The sequence below is a fragment of the Enhydra lutris genome, unplaced genomic scaffold (assembly GCF_002288905.1).
Source record: "Enhydra lutris kenyoni isolate GAN:26980312 unplaced genomic scaffold, ASM228890v2 scaffoldscaffold130, whole genome shotgun sequence".
NCBI lineage: Eukaryota > Metazoa > Chordata > Mammalia > Carnivora > Mustelidae > Enhydra > Enhydra lutris.
This window is the reverse complement of record NW_019154214.1, coordinates 623,949-646,764: the sequence shown is the minus strand read 5'-3', so window position 1 is coordinate 646,764 and position 22,816 is coordinate 623,949. Positions and strand designations below refer to the sequence as shown.

General features: G+C 34.0%; 1 protein-coding gene across 1 annotated transcript; it reads right to left on the bottom strand.

The window, feature by feature from the left end:
* Window positions 1-7,600: 7,600 nt before the first annotated feature.
* On the bottom strand, window positions 7,601-21,790 carry LOC111139969 (eukaryotic translation initiation factor 1A, X-chromosomal-like). Its single transcript, XM_022492361.1, has 7 exons — window positions 21,638-21,790; window positions 19,819-19,902; window positions 17,553-17,656; window positions 16,457-16,507; window positions 11,442-11,523; window positions 10,391-10,482; window positions 7,601-8,750 (listed from the first exon to the last, which is right to left on the bottom strand). Exons 1-7 carry the CDS (start codon window positions 21,651-21,653, stop codon window positions 8,745-8,747), a joined length of 435 nt encoding a protein of 144 aa, XP_022348069.1. The 5' UTR covers window positions 21,654-21,790; the 3' UTR covers window positions 7,601-8,744.
* Window positions 21,791-22,816: the final 1,026 nt, after the last annotated feature.

Below are 22,816 nucleotides of genomic sequence, written 5' to 3'. Positions count from 1 at the left end.
TCCGGAACCCTGTCCTTCCTGCCTGCCTGAGAAGTATCTCCAGGGCCTGAGCAGACAAATGTGGGCCCCTGTGAAGGGATGGAGTGAACCCTCAGGCGTCCTGGGGCCTGGGCGCAGAAGGACGCCCCCTCACATCAGTGGCGAGGCACCTGGGAAAAGATTGAGGGATCAACTCTATTTTCCCAATAAAAGGGGGCTGGTTTTAAACAGAGAAAAGAAAGGAAAGAAAGAAAGAAGGAGGGAAGGAGGGAAGGAAGGGAGGGGAAGAAGGGAGGGAAAGAAAGGGGGAGAGAGAGAGAGAGAGAAAGAAAGAAGAAAGAAAAGGAGAAAGGGAGAGAGAGAGAGAGACAGAGACAGAAAGAGAGAAGGGGACAAAGAAAGAAACAAAAAGAGAGAAAAGAAAGAAAAGGAGAAAGGAGAGAGACAAAGAAAAGAAAGAAAGAAAAAGAAAGAAAGAAAGAAAGAAAGAAAGAAAGAAAGAAAGAAAGAAAGAAAGAAAGAAAGAAAAAGAAAAATAAAAGAAAGAAATAAAGAAAAAAGAAAGAAAGGGAGAGAGAGGAAGGAAGGAAGGAAAAGAAAGAAAAAAAAAGAGAGGAAGGGAAGGGGGAGAGAGGGAGGAAGGGAAGAAAGAAAGAAAAAGAAAGAAAGAAGAGAAAGGAAGGAAGGAAGGAAAGAGAAGACAATTTTAACAGACTTGTAAACAGCAAAGAAATTGAGTCACAAATCAATCTATCAAAATCCTAGAGGAGAACATGAGCAGTAACCTCTTCAAAGTAAGCTACAGCAACTTCTTTCAAGACATGTCTCAAAGGCAAAGGAAACAAAAGTGAAAATGAACTTTGGGGACTTCATCAAGATCAAAAGCTTCTGCAGAAAAGGAAACAGTCAACAAAACAAAGAGGCAACCGACGGAATGGGAGAAGATAGTCACAAATGACACTACAAAGTGCTGATATCCAAGATATATAAAGAACGCCTCAAGCTCAACACACACACCAAAAAGATAGTCACATCAAAACTCACAATAAATAAAAGTCCAGGCCAGATGGCTTCACAGGTGAATTTTACTAAACATTTAAAGAAGAGTTAGTACTTATTCTTCTCAAAATATTCCAAAAAATAAAATAGAAAGCAAAACTTCCAAATTCATTCTATGAGGCCATTAGTAGGCTGATATCCAAACCAGATAGACACCACCAAAAAAGCAAAGTACCAGCCAACATCCCTGATGAAGATGGTTGCAAAAATTCTCAACAAAATACTATCAAATGAAATCCATTAAATTATACAATACATTAAATTAAACAATACATTAAAAAATTCATGACCATTTGGGATTTATTTATTTATTTATTTATTGGGTTGCAAGAGTGGTTCAATATTCCCATCAATGTTGATACTTCACATCAATCAGAAAGGATAGAACTGTGTGATCATTTTAGTATACACAGAAAGATCATTTGACAAAGAACATCTATTCATGATGTAAAACCTCCAACAAAGTAGATTTAGAGGTAACATACCACAAGAGATTGAAGCAGTGATCTAAAACCTTCCAAAAAACAAGAGCCCAGGACGTCACGGATTCCCTGAGGAATTCTACCAAACTTTCAAAGAAGAAATAACACCAATTCTTCTAAGCTATTTCAAAAAATTGAAGAGAAGAGAAACTTCCAGACTCTTTTTATGAAGCCACATTACCCTGATCCCCAGACCAGGCAAAGAACCCACCGAAAAGGGTAAGACCAATATCCCTGATGAATATGGATGCTGAGATTCTCAACAGGATCCTAGCTAATAGGATCCAACAGCACATTAAAATGATCATCCACCATGACCAGGTGCGATTCATCCTTGGGTTGCAAGGATGGTTCAACATTTGCAAATCAATCAATGTGATAGAACAAATCAATAAGAGAAGAGAGAAGAACCACATGGTCCTCTCAATTGATGCAGAAAAAGCATTGGACAAAATCCAGCATCCGTTCCTGATTAAAATGTTTCAAAGTATAGGGATAGAGGGAACATTCCTCACCTTCATCAAATCTATCTATGAAAAACGCACAGCAAATATCATCCTCAATGGGAAAAAGATGACAGCCTTCCCTTTGAGATCAGGAACAGGACAAGGATGCCCACTCTCACCATTCTTGCTCAACATAGCATTAGAAGTCCTAGCAACAACAATGAGACAACAAAGAGAAATAAAAGGTATCCAAATTGGCAATGAAGAAGTCAAACTCTCTCTCTTTGCAGATGACACGGTACTTTATATGGACCCATAGAAAACCCCCAAAAACTCCACTCCCAAACTACAAGAACTCATACAACAATTCAGTAATGTGGCAGGATACAAAGCCAATGTACAGAAATCATTTGCTTTCCTATACACTAACAATGAAAATACGAAAAGGGAAATTAGGGAATCAATCCCATTTACTACAGCACCAAGAACCATAAGATACCTGGGAATAAACCTAACCAAAAGGTAAAGGATCTGTACTCGAGGAACTACTGAACACTCATGAAAGAAATTGAAGAAGACACAAAAGCATGAAAGACCATTCCATGCTCATGGATTGGAAGAATAAACATTGTTAAAATATCTATACTGCATAGAGCAATCTATACTTTCAATGCCATTCCAACCAAAATTCCACCGGTATTTTTCAAAGAGCTGGAGCAAACAATCACAAAATTTGTGTGCAATCAGAAGAGACCCAGAATTGCTAAGGAAATGTTGAAAAGAAAAACAAAACTGGGGCCATCACGTTGCCTGATTTCAAGCTTCACTACAAAGTGGTGATCACCAAAACAGCACGGTACTGGCATAAATACAGGCAAATAGACCAGTGGAACAGAGTAGAGAGCCCAGATATGGACCCTCAACTTAATGGACAAATAATCTTCGACAAAGCAGGAAAAAATAGCCAGTGGAAAAAAAGACAGTCTCTTCAATAAATGGTGCTGGTAATATTGGACAGTATATGTAGAGGAATGAAACTTGACCATTCTCTTACACTGTACACAAAGGTAAACTGGAATGGTTAAAAGGCCTCAACATGAGGCAGGAACCCATCAGAATTGTAGAGGAGAACATAGGCAGTAACCTCTTCGATATCAGCAACTTCTTTCAAGATATGTCTCCAAAGGCAAAGGAAACAAAAGTGAAAATGAGCTTTTGGGACTTCGTCTAGATCAAAATCTTTTGCACAGCAAGGCAAACAGTCAACAAAACAAAGAGGCAACCCACGGAATGGGAGAAGATATTAGCAAATGACATTACAGGCAAAAGGCTGATATCCAGGATCTATAAAGAACGTCTCAAACTCAACACACACAAAACAGATAATCATGTCAAAAAATGGGCAGAAGATGTGAACAGACACTTCTCCATTGAAGACATACAAATGGCTAACAGACACATGAAAAAATGTTCATCATCACTAGCCATCAGGGAGATTCAAATCAAAACCACATTGAGATACCACCTTACACCAGTTAGAATGGCCAAAATTAGCAAGACAGGAAACAACATGTGTTGGAGGGGATGTGGAGAAAGGGGAATCCTCTTACACTGTTGGTGGAAATGCAGGTCGGTACAGCCACTTTGGGAAAATGTGAAGATTCCTTAAGAAATTAAAAATAGAGCTTCCCTATGTCCCTGCAATTGCACTACTGGGTATTTACTCCAAAAGATACAGATGCAGTGAAAAGAAGGGCCATCTGCACTCCAATGTTCATCACAGCAATGGCCACGGTTGCCAAACTGTGGAAAGAATCAAGATCCCCTTCAACAGACGAATGGATAAGGAAGATGTCGTCCATATACACTATGGAATATTATGCCTCCATGAGAAAGGATGAATACCCAACTTTTCTATCAACATGTGCGGGAGTGGAAGAGATTATGCTGAGTGAAGTAAGTCAAGCAGAGAGAGTCAATTATCATATGGTTTCACTTATATGTGGAGCATAAGAAATAACACAGAGGACATGGGGAGATGGAGAGGAGAAGGAAGTTTGGGGAAATTGGAGTGGGAGACAAACCTCTGAAAAACTCTGAGGGTTTTGAAGGGGCGAGGGGGTTGGAGGAGCTGTGAGCCTGGTGGTGGACATTATGGAAGGCACGTATTGCATGGAACACTGAGTGTGGTACATAATGAATTCTGGTACACCTAAAAGAAATTAAAATAAATAAATAAATAAAGTTGAAAATAGAGCTACCTTACAACCCAGCGATCAAACTAGTGGGTATTTTCCCTAAAGGTACAAATGTAGTGATCTGAAGGGGCACATGCACCCGAATGTTTATAGCAGTAATGTTCACAATAGAGAAACTACGGAAAGAACCTAGATGTCCATCAACAGATGAATGGATAAAGATGTGGTACATATATACAGTGGGATAGTACACAGCCACCAAAGAAATGATATCTTGCCATTTGCCAAGGATGTGGATGGAACTAGAGGGTATTTTGCTGAACAAAATAAGTCAATCAGAGAAAGACAATTATCATATGATCTCCATGTATGAGGAATTTGAGAGGCTGGGTAGGGGGTTGGGGGGGTAAAGAAGAAAAAATGAAACAAGATAGACTCGGGGGGGGGACCATAAAAGACTCTTAATCTCACAAAACAAACTGAGGGTTGCTGAGGGGGGAGGCGGCGGTGGTTGTAGGGAGGGATAGGGTGGCTGAGTGATGGACACTGGGGAGGGTAGGTATGTGTATGTATGTATGTACCCCTGCTGTGAAATGTGTAAGCCTGATGATTCAAAGACCTGTACCCCTGGGACAAATAATACATTATATGTTAATAAAAATAATTTTAAAAATAGGTAAGGGACCTGAATAGACTTTTCTCCAAGATATAGAAATGGCAGATAAACATTTGCAAAAGATGCTTACTGTAACTAATAATTATATAAATGTAAATCCAAATTAGATACCACTTCACATCCAGGATATATATTTTAAAACAGAAAACATAGAAAAAATTGGAGAGTATGTGGAGAAACTGGAACCTTCATGCACGGTTGATGTGAACGTAAAATTGTGCATCTGCTGCTCTGCAAGTTATGGAAGCAAACAAGCAAGCAAAAAACAGACAAACAAACAAACAAACAAAAAATCCTCTGGTATGATCCAGCAATTTGTTTCATTATGTATCCAAAGAAGCTGAACAGAGTCTCAAAAGACCCTCCCTATATACCAATGTTCATAGCAGCATTATTGACAATAGTTAAATCGTGGACACAATCCAAGCTTTCTCTAACAGATAAATGGGTAAGAAAAATGTAGTATGCACATTCAATGAAGCATTTATGCAGCCTGTAAACGGGAGGAAACTGTGACATAAACTGCAATAAGGATTAACCTTGAGGACATTATGCTAAGTGAAATAAACTAGGCACAAAGCCAAATGCCATAGTCTAGTTTTGTTTTGTTTTTTAAGATTTTATTTATCTGACAGAGATCACAAGCAGACAGAGAGGCAGGCAGAGAGAGAGGGGAGGAAGCAGGCTCCCTGCCCAGCAGAAAGCCCGATGGGGCTCGATCCCAGGACCCCGGGATCATGACCCGAGCCGAAGGCAGAGGCTCTAACCCACTGAGCCACCCAGGCGCCCCGGTATTCTAGTTTTATGAGGTATTTAGAATAGTCAAAATCATAAGGATATTAGGTATAACAATGGTTGCCAGTAGGACTTTGGATGAGTATGGTGAATTATCATTTAGTGGGTAAAATATCAGTTTTAGAAGACGAAGAGTTATATGGGCATGGATGGTGGTAATGGTGGTTTGGCAATGTGACTCTATTTAATACCACTGAATTGTACATGTAAAATGGCTGTGATGGTAAATTTTATGTTATATTTACTACAATTAGAAAAGAGAAAAAAACGTTTTTCATTCTGTTAGGTTCATCAAGACTAGTCATTAAAATCTGTATAAAATACAGGTAAATTTATGAATAAATCTAAGTGTTTCATTCAAAACATATTTACCTATTTGTGAATACTGACAGCATAAAGACTACTTACTCAAAACAGGTTGAATTAAGTCACCAATTACATTTTGTAAGCAATTATATGTTTAGCTTGATCCCCAATGGTCATTTGTTAATTTGTTAATAAAGTACAAAATTGCCCATCATAATGCACAGTTTATAGAATCTTTAAGAGAGTTTCTTTTGTTTGGATGTTTAAAAAAAGAAAGTCAACAGTCAACTGTCTCCAGTCTTCCTACGCAAATGCATTACTAGCCACTCTAAACATACAATGTATTTTTACTCTAAATACAAGTGGAGTAAACAGTGCATGAAAATGCAACCCTACAAATCATTGTACAACCTCTTAACAAAGGTTGTTCAGTGCCACATCACTATAAATGTTGTTTTTCTTGGCTTTCAATATTTTGATTTCCTTTCCAGACTATAGCATGGTGTTGTGGAAATCAGAGAATGTAACAGCTTTTCATTTCTTTCTGCTTCCATTCCTTATTTGAAATATAGTCATATACCTAGAAAATTCCTACATGAAATTTATTGAAATAACTTCCATGCAATGCTATTCCTGAGCCACAACTTTAATCCAACTAATAATTCTGATTTTGTAACTTCCAAGATGAAACACTATGCTGGGGTGTTCCTGACAAGCAAGGAAAAAAAGTATCAGAATCTTGGTCCTTTCAGGCTATGTAACAAAATACTATGGACTGGGGGCTTATAAACAACAGAAATTTATTTCTCACAGCTGTAAACTGGAAGTCCATGATAAGCATGCCAGTATGGTTTGGATTCTGTTGAAGGTACCCCTGAAGTCTTTTTTTTAGCACTGACCCTAAAACTTCCTAAAGGCCACTCCTCTAATACGAGTATCATTATTAGAGGTTAGGGAATTTTGGGGGAGGGCACAACTGGACCATTAACAATTAGCAAACACAAACTGGCAGGGTAATTGGACTTAAAGAAATTCTTTAGATAAACTCTATTTGTTAGAGGAAGTATGTAGGAAAAAAGATGTTTTGAATGGCTCTCTACCTAACATGAACTGTGTCATATACAGAGGTTCTGACATCCTTGGCAAAATGTTGGAGGATATGTAAATTCAATATACTTTTGTTTACAAAAAGTTACATGTTTTGGCAAGTTTTGATCACCCTTGAGGACAATCCCTACATTAATTCTTCGGAGCTAGTTTCTTAAAAGTATTCTAAATTAGTCCTCAGTCTCAGATACATTTCTCCTACATAAATGTTCACAGGAACTTCAAAGAATAAAAACCATGAACTACATTTATGCATTTTTATTTCTTATTTTTAGATTTAATTATGTGTGTATTCTGCCATTGGAGTTGGCTCAGGATGTCACACTTAGGAAGTAAAATTATGGTAAAGTGAGATGAAACCATGTGAAACCTCCTTTATATTTCTTATATTTATTATTTTGTAACCAGGTGAAAGTGTATTTTTTTTTTTACATTAAGTCTCACTGCTGAAAAATTGTCAGGAAGAGAGCTATGCTTTACAAACTACTTGAATCTTTTCCATTGAGGTTGTGCTAAAGTTTAACTGTAGGAATGTTTAACTAGCCTCATCCTTAATTTTACCTTATTAATTGATAACTTTGAAATAAAAATGTCAAACAGTAAGGTTGTAATATAAATTCCTAGTAAAATGTACATGAAAGTTGGTACATACAATAAAATACATCAATAACACAAAGTAAGGACAAAGTATACTCAACAACACATTTTATTATATTTCTTAGTAGTGGTTCCTTTCTTTCCCTTTGGTAAAACCCAGATAAGGCTTTAAGAAGGGCTTAGTTTAACAGAACTTGCTATAAAATTGGTTTTTCATTTATACATTGTAATTTAATTGTTCATAAAGCCCAAAAATATGGGTCACAATGCATATGACTTTTGACAGTAAGTGACACATTTAACACAACCTATTCTGTAAAATTTAAAAAAAAAAGCTGTACTTATTTTATCAACAAAAGTTGTTCTTGAGAAATTTTCTATACACATTAGGTAAAAATACTATCAACTAATATATCAATACCTCCAATGTAAAAATAATTAGGTCACCTAACACTGAATTTTTGCAACTAATAACCTAACAAATTGAAAACTGCTTTTCAAACCCATGTTCTAAAAACTGCATTTTGGAAAATATTTTTTTTTTTTTAAATGATGGTGGCAACGTAAAATGATGAGAAGAATGTTTAAGTTATCAAACTTAGTATAAAAATACATATGGGTACATAAATACAAATATAGCTCCATTTCTTGACTTCTACCTTTCTTAAAGTATGTCAAAAATCTTAGAAAACATCTAGATAACTAGAATATAGAGAAGACTGTAAACAGACTAGCTGGAACAAGGCTTTATCAAAACAAGGCCTTATCAAAAATGATAAGGCAATTTATTCAAAACACCTATTAACTATAATAAAGTAGTCATGTGGGAATAACTTGTTTCTGTTGTTTGACTACAGTGAGTTGTAATTGTAGTCTTTTATTCCTAAATTCAATTGCATTGAATGAATAAAGTGTTAAATTTTCACTTAAAGTAATTCAGTTTCATCAGTTTTTAGAGAAATATAATACTTTAGAACAATGAAAATAAATCAGTGTGTCTTAACAAACTAAGTTCATACTAAATGAAGTTTTAGTCTTCTTAACAGGTGCTGACCAAAATCAAAATTGTAGAATAATCTTCACAAACTCTGAGTTCAATTCAGATCTGTAAGTGAAAAGAACATGAAATCCATGGAAAAAATTAATTCTTACAATACAATAAATCATCTATTACATATTAAGGACCCCTATACTCTATGGAAAATAGAATGAAAAATTCCAAGTACATACAGAATTTTTCTCAATTCCTGTCTGCTGTCAGTTAGTCTTTATGAACTCTTTGAGAATGTTGTAGATTATACCATTGTTCTTAATATAGTTTGGAATCACCTTCTTTCTTCTCATGCTAGTGACTATAGATCTTATATTTTGCAAGTAGGAATGGACATGTGGCAATCTTAAAAATGGAAAACTGTGGTACTAAACCAAAATCTCTTCTTCATATTTACATACACACTACCGTTCAGCTCCCACCCAGGCTTCAATTCCACCACAGGTGTCACAATGTTCAAATGTACTTAATACACAACACAACTGTATGTTAAGTTTTGGCACAGAAAATAATCACTCTACTGTCAAAAAATTAATTTACTCCTAAGAATCCTCTGGCTCAGGCTCCCCAAAGGAAGTACATGAAGAATATAGCAGAACAATATTTGTTTCTCATCCTTGTTCATTTCCTACTTCTGGGTATGCTTTAAAATGTACACAACTTTTATATAGTATTTCATGTTTAAAAATGCATATAAATGCATGGTAAAAAAAAATCTGGTAAAAATCTACATTGGAGGTATGTACTCAGTATTTCTTTAACTCATGGAGTAATCTGAATGATTTGAAAATATATTAAAAATAATATGGATCAATTAAAAATATGGATCTATAAATGAATAAAAGGACTGATGTGATGTGATAGATCAAGTATAGAAAAATGTAAATTGTCTAATCTTGTTGGTACATAAAAGTGTCCACTTGACATTAGAAACTCTCAACTTCTGTGAATGTCTGAAAATGCTCTTAATAAAGGTGTCTGTTAGAGTCTGAAAGATCTGGAGATCCCTGCTCTAGATCAGTGACTACCAATGTGGCATGAGCATCAGTATCGCTTGTGGTGCTCAACTTATCCTAATTACTTCATATACACATTCTAAGAAAATCAAAATGAATTTTATTTAAATAAAATAAAACCAGAACAGTGAGACATTTATTACTTTTGTTACACTTAAGCTTTATTAGTAAGAAAGCAATCATTTTCCACAAAACAAACAGTGATATCTGATAAAATAATGTAATCCCCATATATAACTTGACAACAGACCTCCATTTTGGAGTATGTTGCAATTTCAATCCTTGAGCAAGCTGGTTCAAACAAGATTCTTCTGTTAACCTACTAATACTTCATTGAAGAGAAGGCACATTCTCAAACTGCTGCATTTCTTAATAGCTGTCTCTATAGACATTCTCACTTAAGCAAGTTTTCACTATGGATTGCCCACTGTTAGAGCTAATAATGCTCTTTTAGAAAGAAATGTTTCAAAGGATTATAAGGTTTTTTTAAAGTGTAAGACATCTGACTACCTGGTTTCTGAATATTAATGAATATTCAAATTCATGCAGTGGTCTTAATATATACTTAAAGTGTTCAACACTCCTACATTAAAGAAAGCTGAGGAAAGACCTTGTTTCTCTGTAGATAATTCACAAACAAAGCAAACAAAAAAATATAAGGTTTTGTCCATTACTTACATCATCAATGTCTTCGTCATCATCTCCAATATCATCAAACTGGATTTCATCATCATCTCCAGGACCAAATGTATCTGTATCATTGATTTTAACTAAAGACATAATAAATACACTCTTATATATTCAAGATATTATTATGTAATTTGACTACAAAAACAAACATGTCTGGTATAAAATACCGAGCTACACAAAACATTCTTAGAAGAGATATTTCAATTCAACCAATGTTTCATTACAAGAAAAATGTTACTACTGTAGAAAAATGCACCTCACAAAGTGAATTCACAATGAAATAACAAGTTCAGTACTAAGTCATTACAATGAAGATTTTGTTTAAAAAGGCAGTGTATTTTGTTAATGAAGGTAGTGTAAATGAAGCAGGCCAATTCATGTTTATCCTCACCCAGTAAAAGTGAAATATGAAGTACTGAGTCTCACATATTTTAACATTTCTTTAAATGTCAATAATTTCATCAGAAACCTCACACTTATGTAAAAATCTTGTGTTTTCATAATAAAATGTAAAATAAAGTAGCTGCTAAGTGAAAAGTATGAGCTTAGGTAGTAGTACAATACCTCTTTGATGTTATGAAGGGCTTATTTTTAATATATTCATGATTACTACAATCAAAATGCAATACTGTTGCCATTAGAAATGTCTATTAAAATATAAAGAACTCTACAGGAGACTATTATGCTAAGAGAGAGTGAGCATTTTTTTCCTATATAAATCAATACCAGTATCATAACTGTTTTCCTTTCTTAGCTGAAAACTAACAATTTCTTGAAAATCACTGAAAACACTATAACAATGTATTCTTTAATAGATACTACCAAAAGAATATTTTTAAGGAACTGATTTCTATTTATTATTAAAGTATTAAACTATAAGGTATCAAAAAATATTTATATGACAAGCACACTAAAAACTAACTCTGTAAGTCCATACACAAACAATACTTAAACAAGATAAAATTCTATCAAAATGGCTTCATCTAAACACCAACAAATAATATCATAGGACCAAAAAATACAGTAACTTTGATATTACCATGTTCTGGAAGCTCGCCATATGCCTTCAGACTTCTAGCTTCATCAGCATTGTACTTTAAAATTACATCAGCTTTGTTATCCTTCGAAATAAACAAATAACTTTCAAACCGATAGCCCACAAAATGTCCTACAAATTACTTTTGAATTAACACATTAAGAAAATACTCACAAATTGTCCTGTTTTTCTTCACCTACTCTCTACTTTCTTAAAGAAAAAAATTCTTGGGTTTAAACAAGTAGGAAGTTTACATGCATGACCAAATAATGATTTAGCCTAGAAAAATTCCTTATACTGTTCACCTTATTCAGAGAAATAAAAAAGCTAAGAAAGAAGTAAATAAAACAAAACAAAACTGATAAAGAAAGGTGTAATGGGATCCCTTTTAGGTTAAACACTGCAACTCAAAGCCAAAAATTGTATGATGACCCAAGAAAATTAACATACCTTTCTATATTCAGTGGTTCTTAGGATAGTTAACCTACTGGAAGCACTTAGAGAAGTTAAAAAAGATATTTATGACTCCTAAAGATTGACAGACCCGAGATGATATCCAAAATCCTGTATTTAAAAAGCTCTTTTGATTGTTTCCCAATGCAAATATCCCCGATAACTGTGTGCAGTTTTTAAATGTTCATATTTCACCATTTTAAAGAATCTGATTCATTTAGAGTTTGAAGGCTTACAATGGACCTAAAAAAAGACCCTAAGAAAGGCAACTGAAATGATCACAGTGCTGTAGCTGTTGTGTGGTCTAAACCACCACTTCACAAACTTCAAAGGACATAGAAAACACATAGGGATTTTGTTAAAATTCCAATTTCAAGTCAGCAGATATGAGACTGGGCTAATATTCTCCATTTGTAACATATCTGCACATGGTGATTTTGTTATAATATATGAATGATTCTGCTAGCAACAATACAAAATTATTCACAAGATTAAGATCAGAACATCTAATCATCCAAGACCTTGGCTATTACCTTCTCATTAGAATATTAATCCTTTAAGAATTCTGGTTTCATTGTCCATAAAGGAAATTTAGTAATTATTCTTTTACCACTTTTGAGGTTTCTATAAAGTTAAAATAAGATAATGGGCATAAAAATGATACATGTTTAAAAAGTGATCACAAGTTTATATTAGAGAATATTAAAAAAATCAATGTATGATCAGATTCAGTCTATAAAAGTTGATACAAAAAATGAATTCTGTAAGTATCAGGATACAAAATCAAAACACAAAAATCAGTGTCTCTACAAACTAGCAGTAAAGTATCTGAAAAAGTATAAATGAAAACAATCTCATTTACAATAGCATCAAAAAGGACTCAAGAATAATTTTTTTAAGATTTTATTTGTAAGTAATCTCAACACCCAACATGGGGCTTGAGCTCACAATGCTGAGATCAAGAGTCACATGCTCTACCAACTGAGCCAGCCATGTGAACCCTAAGAATACATTTAGCCAATGTATTTGCAAATTAATCAATGTGATGCACCACATTAGTAAAAGAAAGGATAAGAGCCATTAGATCATTTCAATAGATGCAGAAAAATCATGTGGCAAAGTATAACATCAATTCTTGATAAGAACTCTCAACAAAATAGATTTGGAAAACATATATCAATATCACATAAGCCACCTATGAAAGACACACAGCCAATACCTTTCTCAATGGGGAAAAAACCGAGAGCTTTTCCTCTACGGTCAGGAACAAAGACAAGGATGTCCACTCTCAACATTTCTATTTAACACAATACTGGAAGTCCCAGCCTCAGCAACAACAGACAACAAAAAGAAATAAAGGCATCCAAATCAGCAAGGAAGAATTCAAATTTTCACTATTTGCAGATGACATGGTGCTCTATGTACAAAGCCTCCACCAAAAACCTGCTAAAACTGAGACATAATTTAAGTGAAGTTAGAGAATACAAAATCAACAGAGAAAAGTCTGTCTCATTTCTGTACAACAGTAAGGCAACAGAAATAGAGATCAAGAAACCGATTCCATTTAGCACTGCAGCAAAACTCAAAATACCTAGGAATAAACCTAACCAAAGAGGTAAAAGATCTGTATTCTGGAAACTATAATAAAAAACTGATCAAAAAAAGTGAAGAGGACACAAAGAAATGGAAAGACATTCCATGCTCATGGATTGCAAGGACAAATATTGGTCAAATGTCTATCCTATCACAAGGCATCTACACGTATAATGCAATCCATATTAAAATACCAACAGCATTTTTCACCGACCTAGAACAAATGATCCTAAAGTTTGTGTGGAACCACAAAAGACTCCAAACAGACAAAGCAAACTTGAAACAGAAGAACAAAGCTAACACTGGAGGCATCATGAGTAGAGCTGGACTTTAAGCTACACTACAAAGCTGTGATCATCAAGACACTATGGTAATGGCACAAAAATAGACACATAGATCAGGGGAACAGAACAGAGAGCCCAGAATGGACCTTCAACTCTATGGTCAACTAATCTTCAACAAAGCAGGATAGAATGTCCAACAAAGGAAGTCTCTTCAACAAATGGTGTTGAGAAAATTGGACAGCCACATGTAGAAGAATGAAACTGGACCACTTTCTTACACCACACATAAAAATACATTCAAAATGGATTAAGACTTAAATATGAGATCTGAAGCCATAAAAATCCTAGAAAAAAGCAAGGGCAGTAACTTCTTCAACATCAGTTATAGCAACTTCTTACTAGCTCAGTAACTTCTTCAACATCAGTTATAGCAACTTCTTACTAGCTATGTCTCTTGATTTTAGGGAACAAAAAGCAAAAATAAAGTACCAGGACTGTATGAAAATAAAAAAACTTCTGCACAGCAAAAGAAAACAACCAATAAAACTAAAAGGTGACCTCTGTAATGGGGGAAAATGCCTGTAAAGGACATTTTTGATAAAGGGTTAGTATCCAAAATATATAAAGAACTTTTAAATTATAAATGAGACAAAAAACAATCTATTTAACAAATGGGTTGAAGATGGGGTGCCCTGGTGCCTCAGCTGATTGTTTGACTTCAGTTCGGGTCATGTTCTCAGGGTTGTGGGACTGAGCCTGGCGTGGGGTTTCCACCTCATCAGGAAGTCTGTTTTGCCCTTTCCCACTCTCCCTGCTTGTGCTCTCTGTCAAATAAATACATATATATATATATAGTTTTAAATGGGCACAAGATACAAACAGATATTTCTCCACAGAAGACATCCAGATGACTAACACAACATCATTCATTATCAGAGAAATACAAATCAAAACCATGATGAGATACCAACTCCACCTGTCAGAATATCTAGTTTAACAACACAGGAAACAATAGATGTTGGTTAGCATGTGGACAAAGGGAAACCCTCTTATACTGCTGGTGAGAATGCAAACTGGTGCAGCCACTCTGGAAAATATTATGGAGGTTCCTCAAAATGAAAAACAGAACCACCCTATCACCCAGCAATTTTAGTACTAGAATTTTACCCAAAAATATGAATTCAAAAGGCTACATGTACCCCAACGTTTAGAGCAGAATTATCTGTAAGAGCTAAACTATGGAAAGAGCCCAAGTATCTATCAAGAGATGAATGGATAAAGAAGATGTGGTGTATATATATATACAAAGGAATATTACTCAGCCGTCAAAAGGATGAAACCTTGCCATTTGCAACAATGTAGATGGAAATAGAGGGTATTATGCTAAGTGAAATAAATCTGTCAAAGAGAAATTCCATATGATTTCACCAATATGCCTCTTACCATAATAAATAGAATTATATAGAAGAGTAACAAGGAAATACAAGACTCAAACAACTGGATCTGAAAGATTATTTAAAGAAAACTCTACAAAATAACAGCATAAAAACAGCAATACTTTTGCTCACAGTTTGATTAAATATATAGTTTTAAGTTCCAAGAGGTTGAAAGCTCATGGATTATGTCAGTCTGTGTATAATCTGAAGGATGACATTATAGAGGGTAATTATGTTCTTTCCTAAGTGCTCATATCAAATTTATACCTTATATATACAAGTTTGTACTGTAACTAGTGAGTTCATGTCTAATACTTCTATAATCGTACTGTAAAACTTTTGGAGAATAAAGGTATAACTTATTCAGCAGCTTTCTCCAAAACAGTATTTCTCAGACATGGACTTCAGGACCTTTAAGTTTAAAAGTAAAAAATTACCTATTGAGACCCCAACATAACATTATTAAATTTTTGTTTTGACAAGAACCCTAATAAAAATCACCATCATACAGACTATCATTCTCATTTCAGAAAAATTTAAAAATATTTTTACAAAAGAAAACTCACAATTTAGCTTCATGAGAAAAACCATTCAACACCTGTACATCTTCTCATTTCATCACACAAAAGTGAAGAGGTCAGTCCACATAAGTATTTCACAGACCGAGGGGCACCTGCATGGCTCAGTTGGTTAAGCTCAGATCATGATTTTAAGGTCCTGGAACTAAACCCTAAATTGGTCTCCCTGCTCAGTGAGGAGGCCGCTTCTCCTCTCCCTGATCATGCTGTTTCTTGCTATCTCTCTCTCAAATTAAAAAACAAAATCTTAAAAAAAAAATATTTCAGGCAGACTGGCACTTGGGAAACCATAATCCTTGGAATACCTAGCGTAATGCCTAGAATATAACTGGGCGTTAAAAAGAATGAGAACAGACTAATCTCTGGTATTTAACCAAATTTATAAGAGATTATGTATGCATATTATATTTAAAAGAAAAATTATACATAAAGGACAGTATTGAATGAGCAGGTCTTCTCATAACATACATGTATCATTAATCTCTGTGGGAATTATTCTGAATTAGGAAAATACGATAATCATGAACACAACTGGTCCTTAATTTATTTTGAAAATAGAATTTTAAGAAGGCATAAATGCCTAGAACTAATCAAATATGTCTATTTTCTATCTTCTAAGCATTAATGACTTATTAAATAAAAGGACACACTATAACTTTAAGTGTATTTGTTACCTGATAGTCTCGAAGACCAACCAATATAATGTCTGAGGTATTTATCCAAACCTATAAAAGAAAATTTACTGCATATTATATTTAATCAAAAACAAGTAAAAAAAAGAATGTTAAACCATTCTTCCCACATAAAAATTCACCCCACGTGGAAAAAAAGTTTCTAAGACAGTGAAAAATAACAACATATATACTATACATGGAGTGTGTACATATTCATAAACATATATACAGAAGCAAAATTAGTCTAGTTAATGTAGTTTTACTGTACTAACAAAAAAACCTATACTACACAGTTGAGTTAGTTTCAAATTTTCTAATTTAGGATGTTAAAACATTAATAATTTTAAGTAGTTTAAAAATCACAAAAGGATCATTTGTGTCATGGACATTAGAGGGTTTTAATCACAATCCACTCAAATAATATTCAATTACTCAAAATATACAAAAATCAGCCACCACCTACCTATATTAAATAGCCACTCTGTTACCATTCTACAAAAATACAGGCTCTAAACCCAGCATTTATTTGGAAAATGACATATTAACAGAAGAAAAAAAATTTTTAATTATAAAATCGGAGATGAAGGAACTTTTAACCAACATGAGTAATAAATCTGAACTATGGTGATGGGGAATGAAACACTATTACTTAACATAATCCAATATCAAATTTCTCTAATATACTTTTCCCAAACCAAAATCCAGTCAAGGAACATGTAGTATAATAAGCAGTCTCGTTAGTCTTCTTTAAATTCTCTAGCTTTTTTCTCTTTCCTGACATAACATATTTTTTAAAAGTACAGGCCATTTATTTTGTAGACTAGATTTGTCTGTTTCCTCAAAATTATAATCAGAGTAAATATTTGTGGTAGAAATACAATATTAATGAAACATAATTCTTTGTACATATAATTTTCTGTTATATAAATTATCACTAAAGATTGTATTTTTTTTAATTACAAAGTCTAAAAACAATTATTTGAAATCTTAAGGAATGTACAGAAGTAAGCTGCGTGGCCCTTACATAGCTAAAGTAGAGTCATTTTTTTAAAAAAGCAAATTTTGGATGAAAAGTGAAATAAATCTCCATACTCACCTTTTTTCTCAATTTCCCCCTGATATGACATAATCTCTTTACACCATCAAAACACATAGCTTCTAATCGTCCATTTCCCAACATTTTAATTACCTGAGCATACTCTGAGGGTTTGAGGAGGAAGAATATGAAATACTGTTCAGTATTTGTTAAAAGGTAATAACTGAAATTAGCATACATTTAATAGCCTCATTTACTGTTCAATTTAGAGTAAACTGTAATTTTTAAAAAAAGGAATAAAGCTTCATCAACAAAAAAGCTTAAATATTTTATCAAGAAAGGGTTCTTTGAAGGTGATATTCTAATATATCTAACATATATTACTCTAAAATATCTGATATATTGTGACTATACTCAAGCAAGTCAGAGAAGTCATTTGACAATTTCTACAACCTCTTCCAGCTATACTTACACACTTTATTACCATATTTTTAATTAGACTTTTAATTAGATTTTGTTTAGAGTCATCGAAAGCCTACAGATGATGTGTTTAAGGTCACAAATGCCATTTCTATGACATGCTATCTCCATTAATATAAAATTTTAATTGTCTACCCATTTTGAGCAATCAGTTCACTTTTATCTTTATGACTGAATGCTCTACTTTTAGACATCAAAATGGCTCACTCTAGAATGTAAACTGTAATCCTGGCTTATCAATTTCTCACATTTGGCTAGAAGCCCAATCTTGGCTCTTCTTTCAAAGCTTCAGAAACTTTAGGAGTAAAAAACCAGTAAGTTAATTATTAATAATATTTACTTTAGAATAACTTGGTGATTCTTCTAAAGATCTATAACAAGAATAATGTTCCAAGATAAAACGCCAAATGTTTAAAGTATTTCCAAAAGCAAGCTTCTTCAGGAAGTCACCTTATTCTACTGCCACCAGAAAATATTGGTAACATAAAAGCATTAGTAACATGGAACAATCCCTTCGAGACTTGAACAACAACAGCAGAAGTGAGAGTGACAAGAAGGAAATATAATTACTACAAAATCTTCACACTACTAAAGTTAATACTAAGAACTAACCCTAATTATAACTTATAATTAGGTCGACAGATAAATTTGAATACATGGTTGGGATTACACATTAAGCTTCCACTTCTTTAAGATGAGAAAAATAAGATAGCAAAGAAAAAAAAAAACATGAAAAAATTTAGAAAACAGGCCTGAAAACAAAATTCTAACAAAGCGAGAAAGACAAAGGTTAAGTAACTGTTTTTAGACAGAAAATACGTTTTATATACACTATAAAAATGCTGACTTTCTAGTGGCTTGCATGTATACCATGACTATAAGGTTTTGCTATAAGGTACTAGAAATTACGGACAAGTAAAGAAATGTGAATATATATTACAACAGTAAATTAGAGCCATTCAATAGAGTTTTTCTGTTGATGGTAGCACACATATGAACTGAATAATATGGTAATTCAAAATTTGAATTTCACTTAATTTAAATAGCAACATACAGTTGGGGGCTAATACAATGGAGAGCACCACACAGTACTAGGTAACACATAATTTTTCTTGTCTTATTTCTATTGATTATAACGTGTTGTACTTTTTATCTTTATGACTTATAAGTGGAAATTTGTTTTATAATAGCATAAATGCTGAAGTTAAATTTCTTGTAATAATTTTGTAATTATGAAAGAAAAACCCCCTTTTTCTTAGGAGATAATGTTGACGTATTAAGGGATAAAATCTCTAACTACAGAATTAGATGTTTGTAAAAAAGTTTACCTAGAGAATGTCTGTTATACCCGTATCCAATTTTTCTGAAGAGTTTAAATTTTTTTTTAGTGGAGAAAAAAATAATTTCCAGTCTTTTTTTAAAAATTCATTTTCTGTAACTTTGGCCTTCCTTAATCCAACAGGGTTAATTAATAATTCATTTTATTACATTTTATGATTACATGTTAACATCACTGGAGAACGAAGGGCCCAAAAGTCGAATATATTCCTCAAAAATATCCATAGTTAAGAATAAAGTATGATATTTTTAAAGCTTAATTTGCTCTAAACCATAAAATTCTCTCAGTTGTAATGAGCTCTTTTTCACAAAAGAATTAAAACTATATTTACAAAAATGCCAGAGCTAGTATAGAATTGGTTATTTAATAGACAAATTTTGGAAAGGTGGGGTAGGGCACTATAAATGAGGTGGCAAAATGCTCAGGATTATGACTAAGATCCTTTTTCAGGTGAAACCTGAAATTCACACTAATTAAAAAAGATGTTACTAAGTTAAAAATTTTTACCTTGTCCATCCTCTTTAAACACCAATTCTCTTTTTTCAGATTCATTTTCATTCTTGCCCCTACGTCTGTTTTTACCTCCTTTACCTAGTTGATTTAAAAGTAAATAAGAAATTAAGTGTAATAGTCTAGATTCCATACAGTAAGTTATCAAACAAGGTGAGATAAGGCTTATATATAAAATCACTTAGGGAAAAATATTATCATTTAAATAGCACTACAACACTAACGGAATTCTAAAAGATTTAAAAATTTATATAACTTGGTTATCTAATTCATTACACTTAAAATTTTTCAATGGTTTCCTTCTGGTCGTTTAAGATTAACATATAATAAAACCACACACTTATTTGACACTTGTTTTTGGATTTTTCTGACATAAAAGTATATAGAAAAAAAATTTCATTACCAGAGATGCCTATTAGTATTTTATTGTCTTTCCTTTCCAAATGAAAATAGGGTTGCAAACATTCTCTTCTATAACCTATTTTAATTATTGTCAATAAAGTATCCATTTCATATCAATAATCACAGACCTAGAGAACATTTTAACATAGTTAATTTTTTAATTTTGATAACTTGTTTCAATGATTAATTATGTTAAATTGAAGATTATTCCACAAATGCGACAACATATATGTATTTCCTTAGCCTCCATATGAACTATACCAATCTACATTTGCATTAACAAAACAGGAGGATTCTATAGTGCCTTGCCACAGCCATAGCATGTTAAAAATTTAAAATCACAATTAATTTATATTTTTTAATTTTTGCTTTAACTAATGTGGAATGTATTTGAATATAGTATTAACTTTCTTTCATTCAGGCTTTCTATTAAATAATGAAGGTGTGCGTCATAGCGTTTTATTCCCATTCCATAACCTAAACCACAAGAGGAGTCATTTCCAATAAGTTGGAGAAAGACTGTAAGTAGCAGTGATAAGGGACCCATGGGAATAGTGTGAAACAAAAATTCCCTCTCCAAATAGAATTTAAAAATGTCTACCTCACTACTGTGCAAATATGATGTTCAATCTGCCACTGTTCTGTTATAGTAAAAGGTAGGTGCACCTGAACAATTTCTTATCTATCTGGCTTTACTATGTTATGCATTCTTATACGGCATGAAGAGTAATTTCCTAGAAAAGATGTTGTATACCTCAAATGTTGTATTATGTAGGTTAGTTTTCCCACTTGGGAGTTGAAAGTACACTTACTAAATCTGATAATTTGTGAACTGTTTGTCTCAGAATAGGATAGATAGAAACCTTTACTTTCAGTCTATGTTATAGGAAAGGACGCCTGAGAAATTGATAAATATGTAAAATGTCTTCTGGAAAAGTGTTAAACTGTGAAGGGCTGTACGAAAGTGAACCACCACACATGAAACCATATAGCTATCAGGGTGTCACCTACTGTTTACAAAGAAGAGATTTTATCTTCAACAATAATGAAGTGTCCTTAGAAAAACACTACATCTGGTAGTCATAAAAGCAGGAAACACCCTTTAAACTTAAGAACTACTCAAGAACAGTGTCGCGATGGACAGAAGTGCTACACTTAGGAAACCCAGGCTGTCCCGGGCACGTCTCCCCGACAGATGCATATAGCGTCCCGGGCAGTGTGGCGAGAATGCAGAGCAAAAATCCACATTCTCTCGCATTAGGCCCTACAAAAATGGCGTCCGCTCCCCCCCCACTGTGACCTAACTGAAAGACGGGAGTAAAGTCCTAGCTCCTCTGCTGAACAAGGTCTCCTTGCGGAGGAAAAACGGTCATGGGGCCTGGGGAGAACGGTGGTTTGGCTAGCCGCATATTACCTTTATTCTTTGGCATGGTTGTGACTGCTACTTCCCGGTGCTTTCGATTTCTTTCCCGTTGAGGTGGCACAGCAGCTACTCCTCCCAAGATTGTAAAAGGCGAAGTAATCACAACCTGTGACTGACAGTAATTTGGACCAAGCTCCACTAAATCGTCCCGGAAGTACGGCAGCGGGAAAAGGAAACGGCGTTATGGCCGCTTACGTCACTTTTCCTTGCCTCTAGTACCAGACTAGATCTGCGTCCTCGCCTACTCCTTCTACTGCGCCTGCGTAGGCTACCGACGTGTGGTTCTCCTAGTAAGAGAGAAGCACACTGAAAGACTTCAAAACAAGGGTAAAAATTCTGCAAAGGCAGGGTCAGTGAGCTGAAAAGAAGCGCAATCAAGGATAGACCACGCCGAACTATGGGTCCTAGTTAAAAATTCTTTAAAAGACTGCTAGCTGAATCCAGAAGTCTGTTGCTTTGTCGTGTCTCCCAGTTCCACAAGTTATTGACACATTAACTCTTACTTCTTACCTAAATTTTAGCAGGTCATGTTCCCATGCTCAGCCACCTCGTAGTACTTGAGGAAGACTAGACACCCTTTGTACGATGTTCTTGTTACTACTTTTTCTTTTTCCTTTTAAAATTGAGGTAAAATTGCACAGTAACTTTGTGTAAGTTTAAATTTAACATTGTGTAATGTGTTAACGAGATATTTACGTATTGAAATATGACTGCCATAACTTTACCTAACCCTTTCTGTCACTTCACAGAGTTATCAGCTGACTCTAACACTTAACATCTAGACCCTTAGTAACTTGAACTATGTAATACAGTACTCTTGACATAAATACTATGCTGTGCATTAAAGAACTTTTTCAAACTGTGTCTTCCTTGCCTCGTGGTAAACCTTATTAGGACAGACATTTTAGTCTTCCTCACCTTTACCAACACTCAGTAGAATATCTAAGAGGTACTAATCCTAGATAAAATAGGAAAGAAGAAACGGAGATTAAATAGAGGAAAAGTTAAACTCAGCCTCTAAACTTTACAATAAATACAGGTTTGAACAAATGCATAAGATGTCTATGCCACAAATATCCTAGGAGAAATTCCACTTGATTATAATACATAATCATTTAATAGGTGGCTACTATTTTGTTGAGAGTATCTGCATCTGTGTTAATAGTAGAC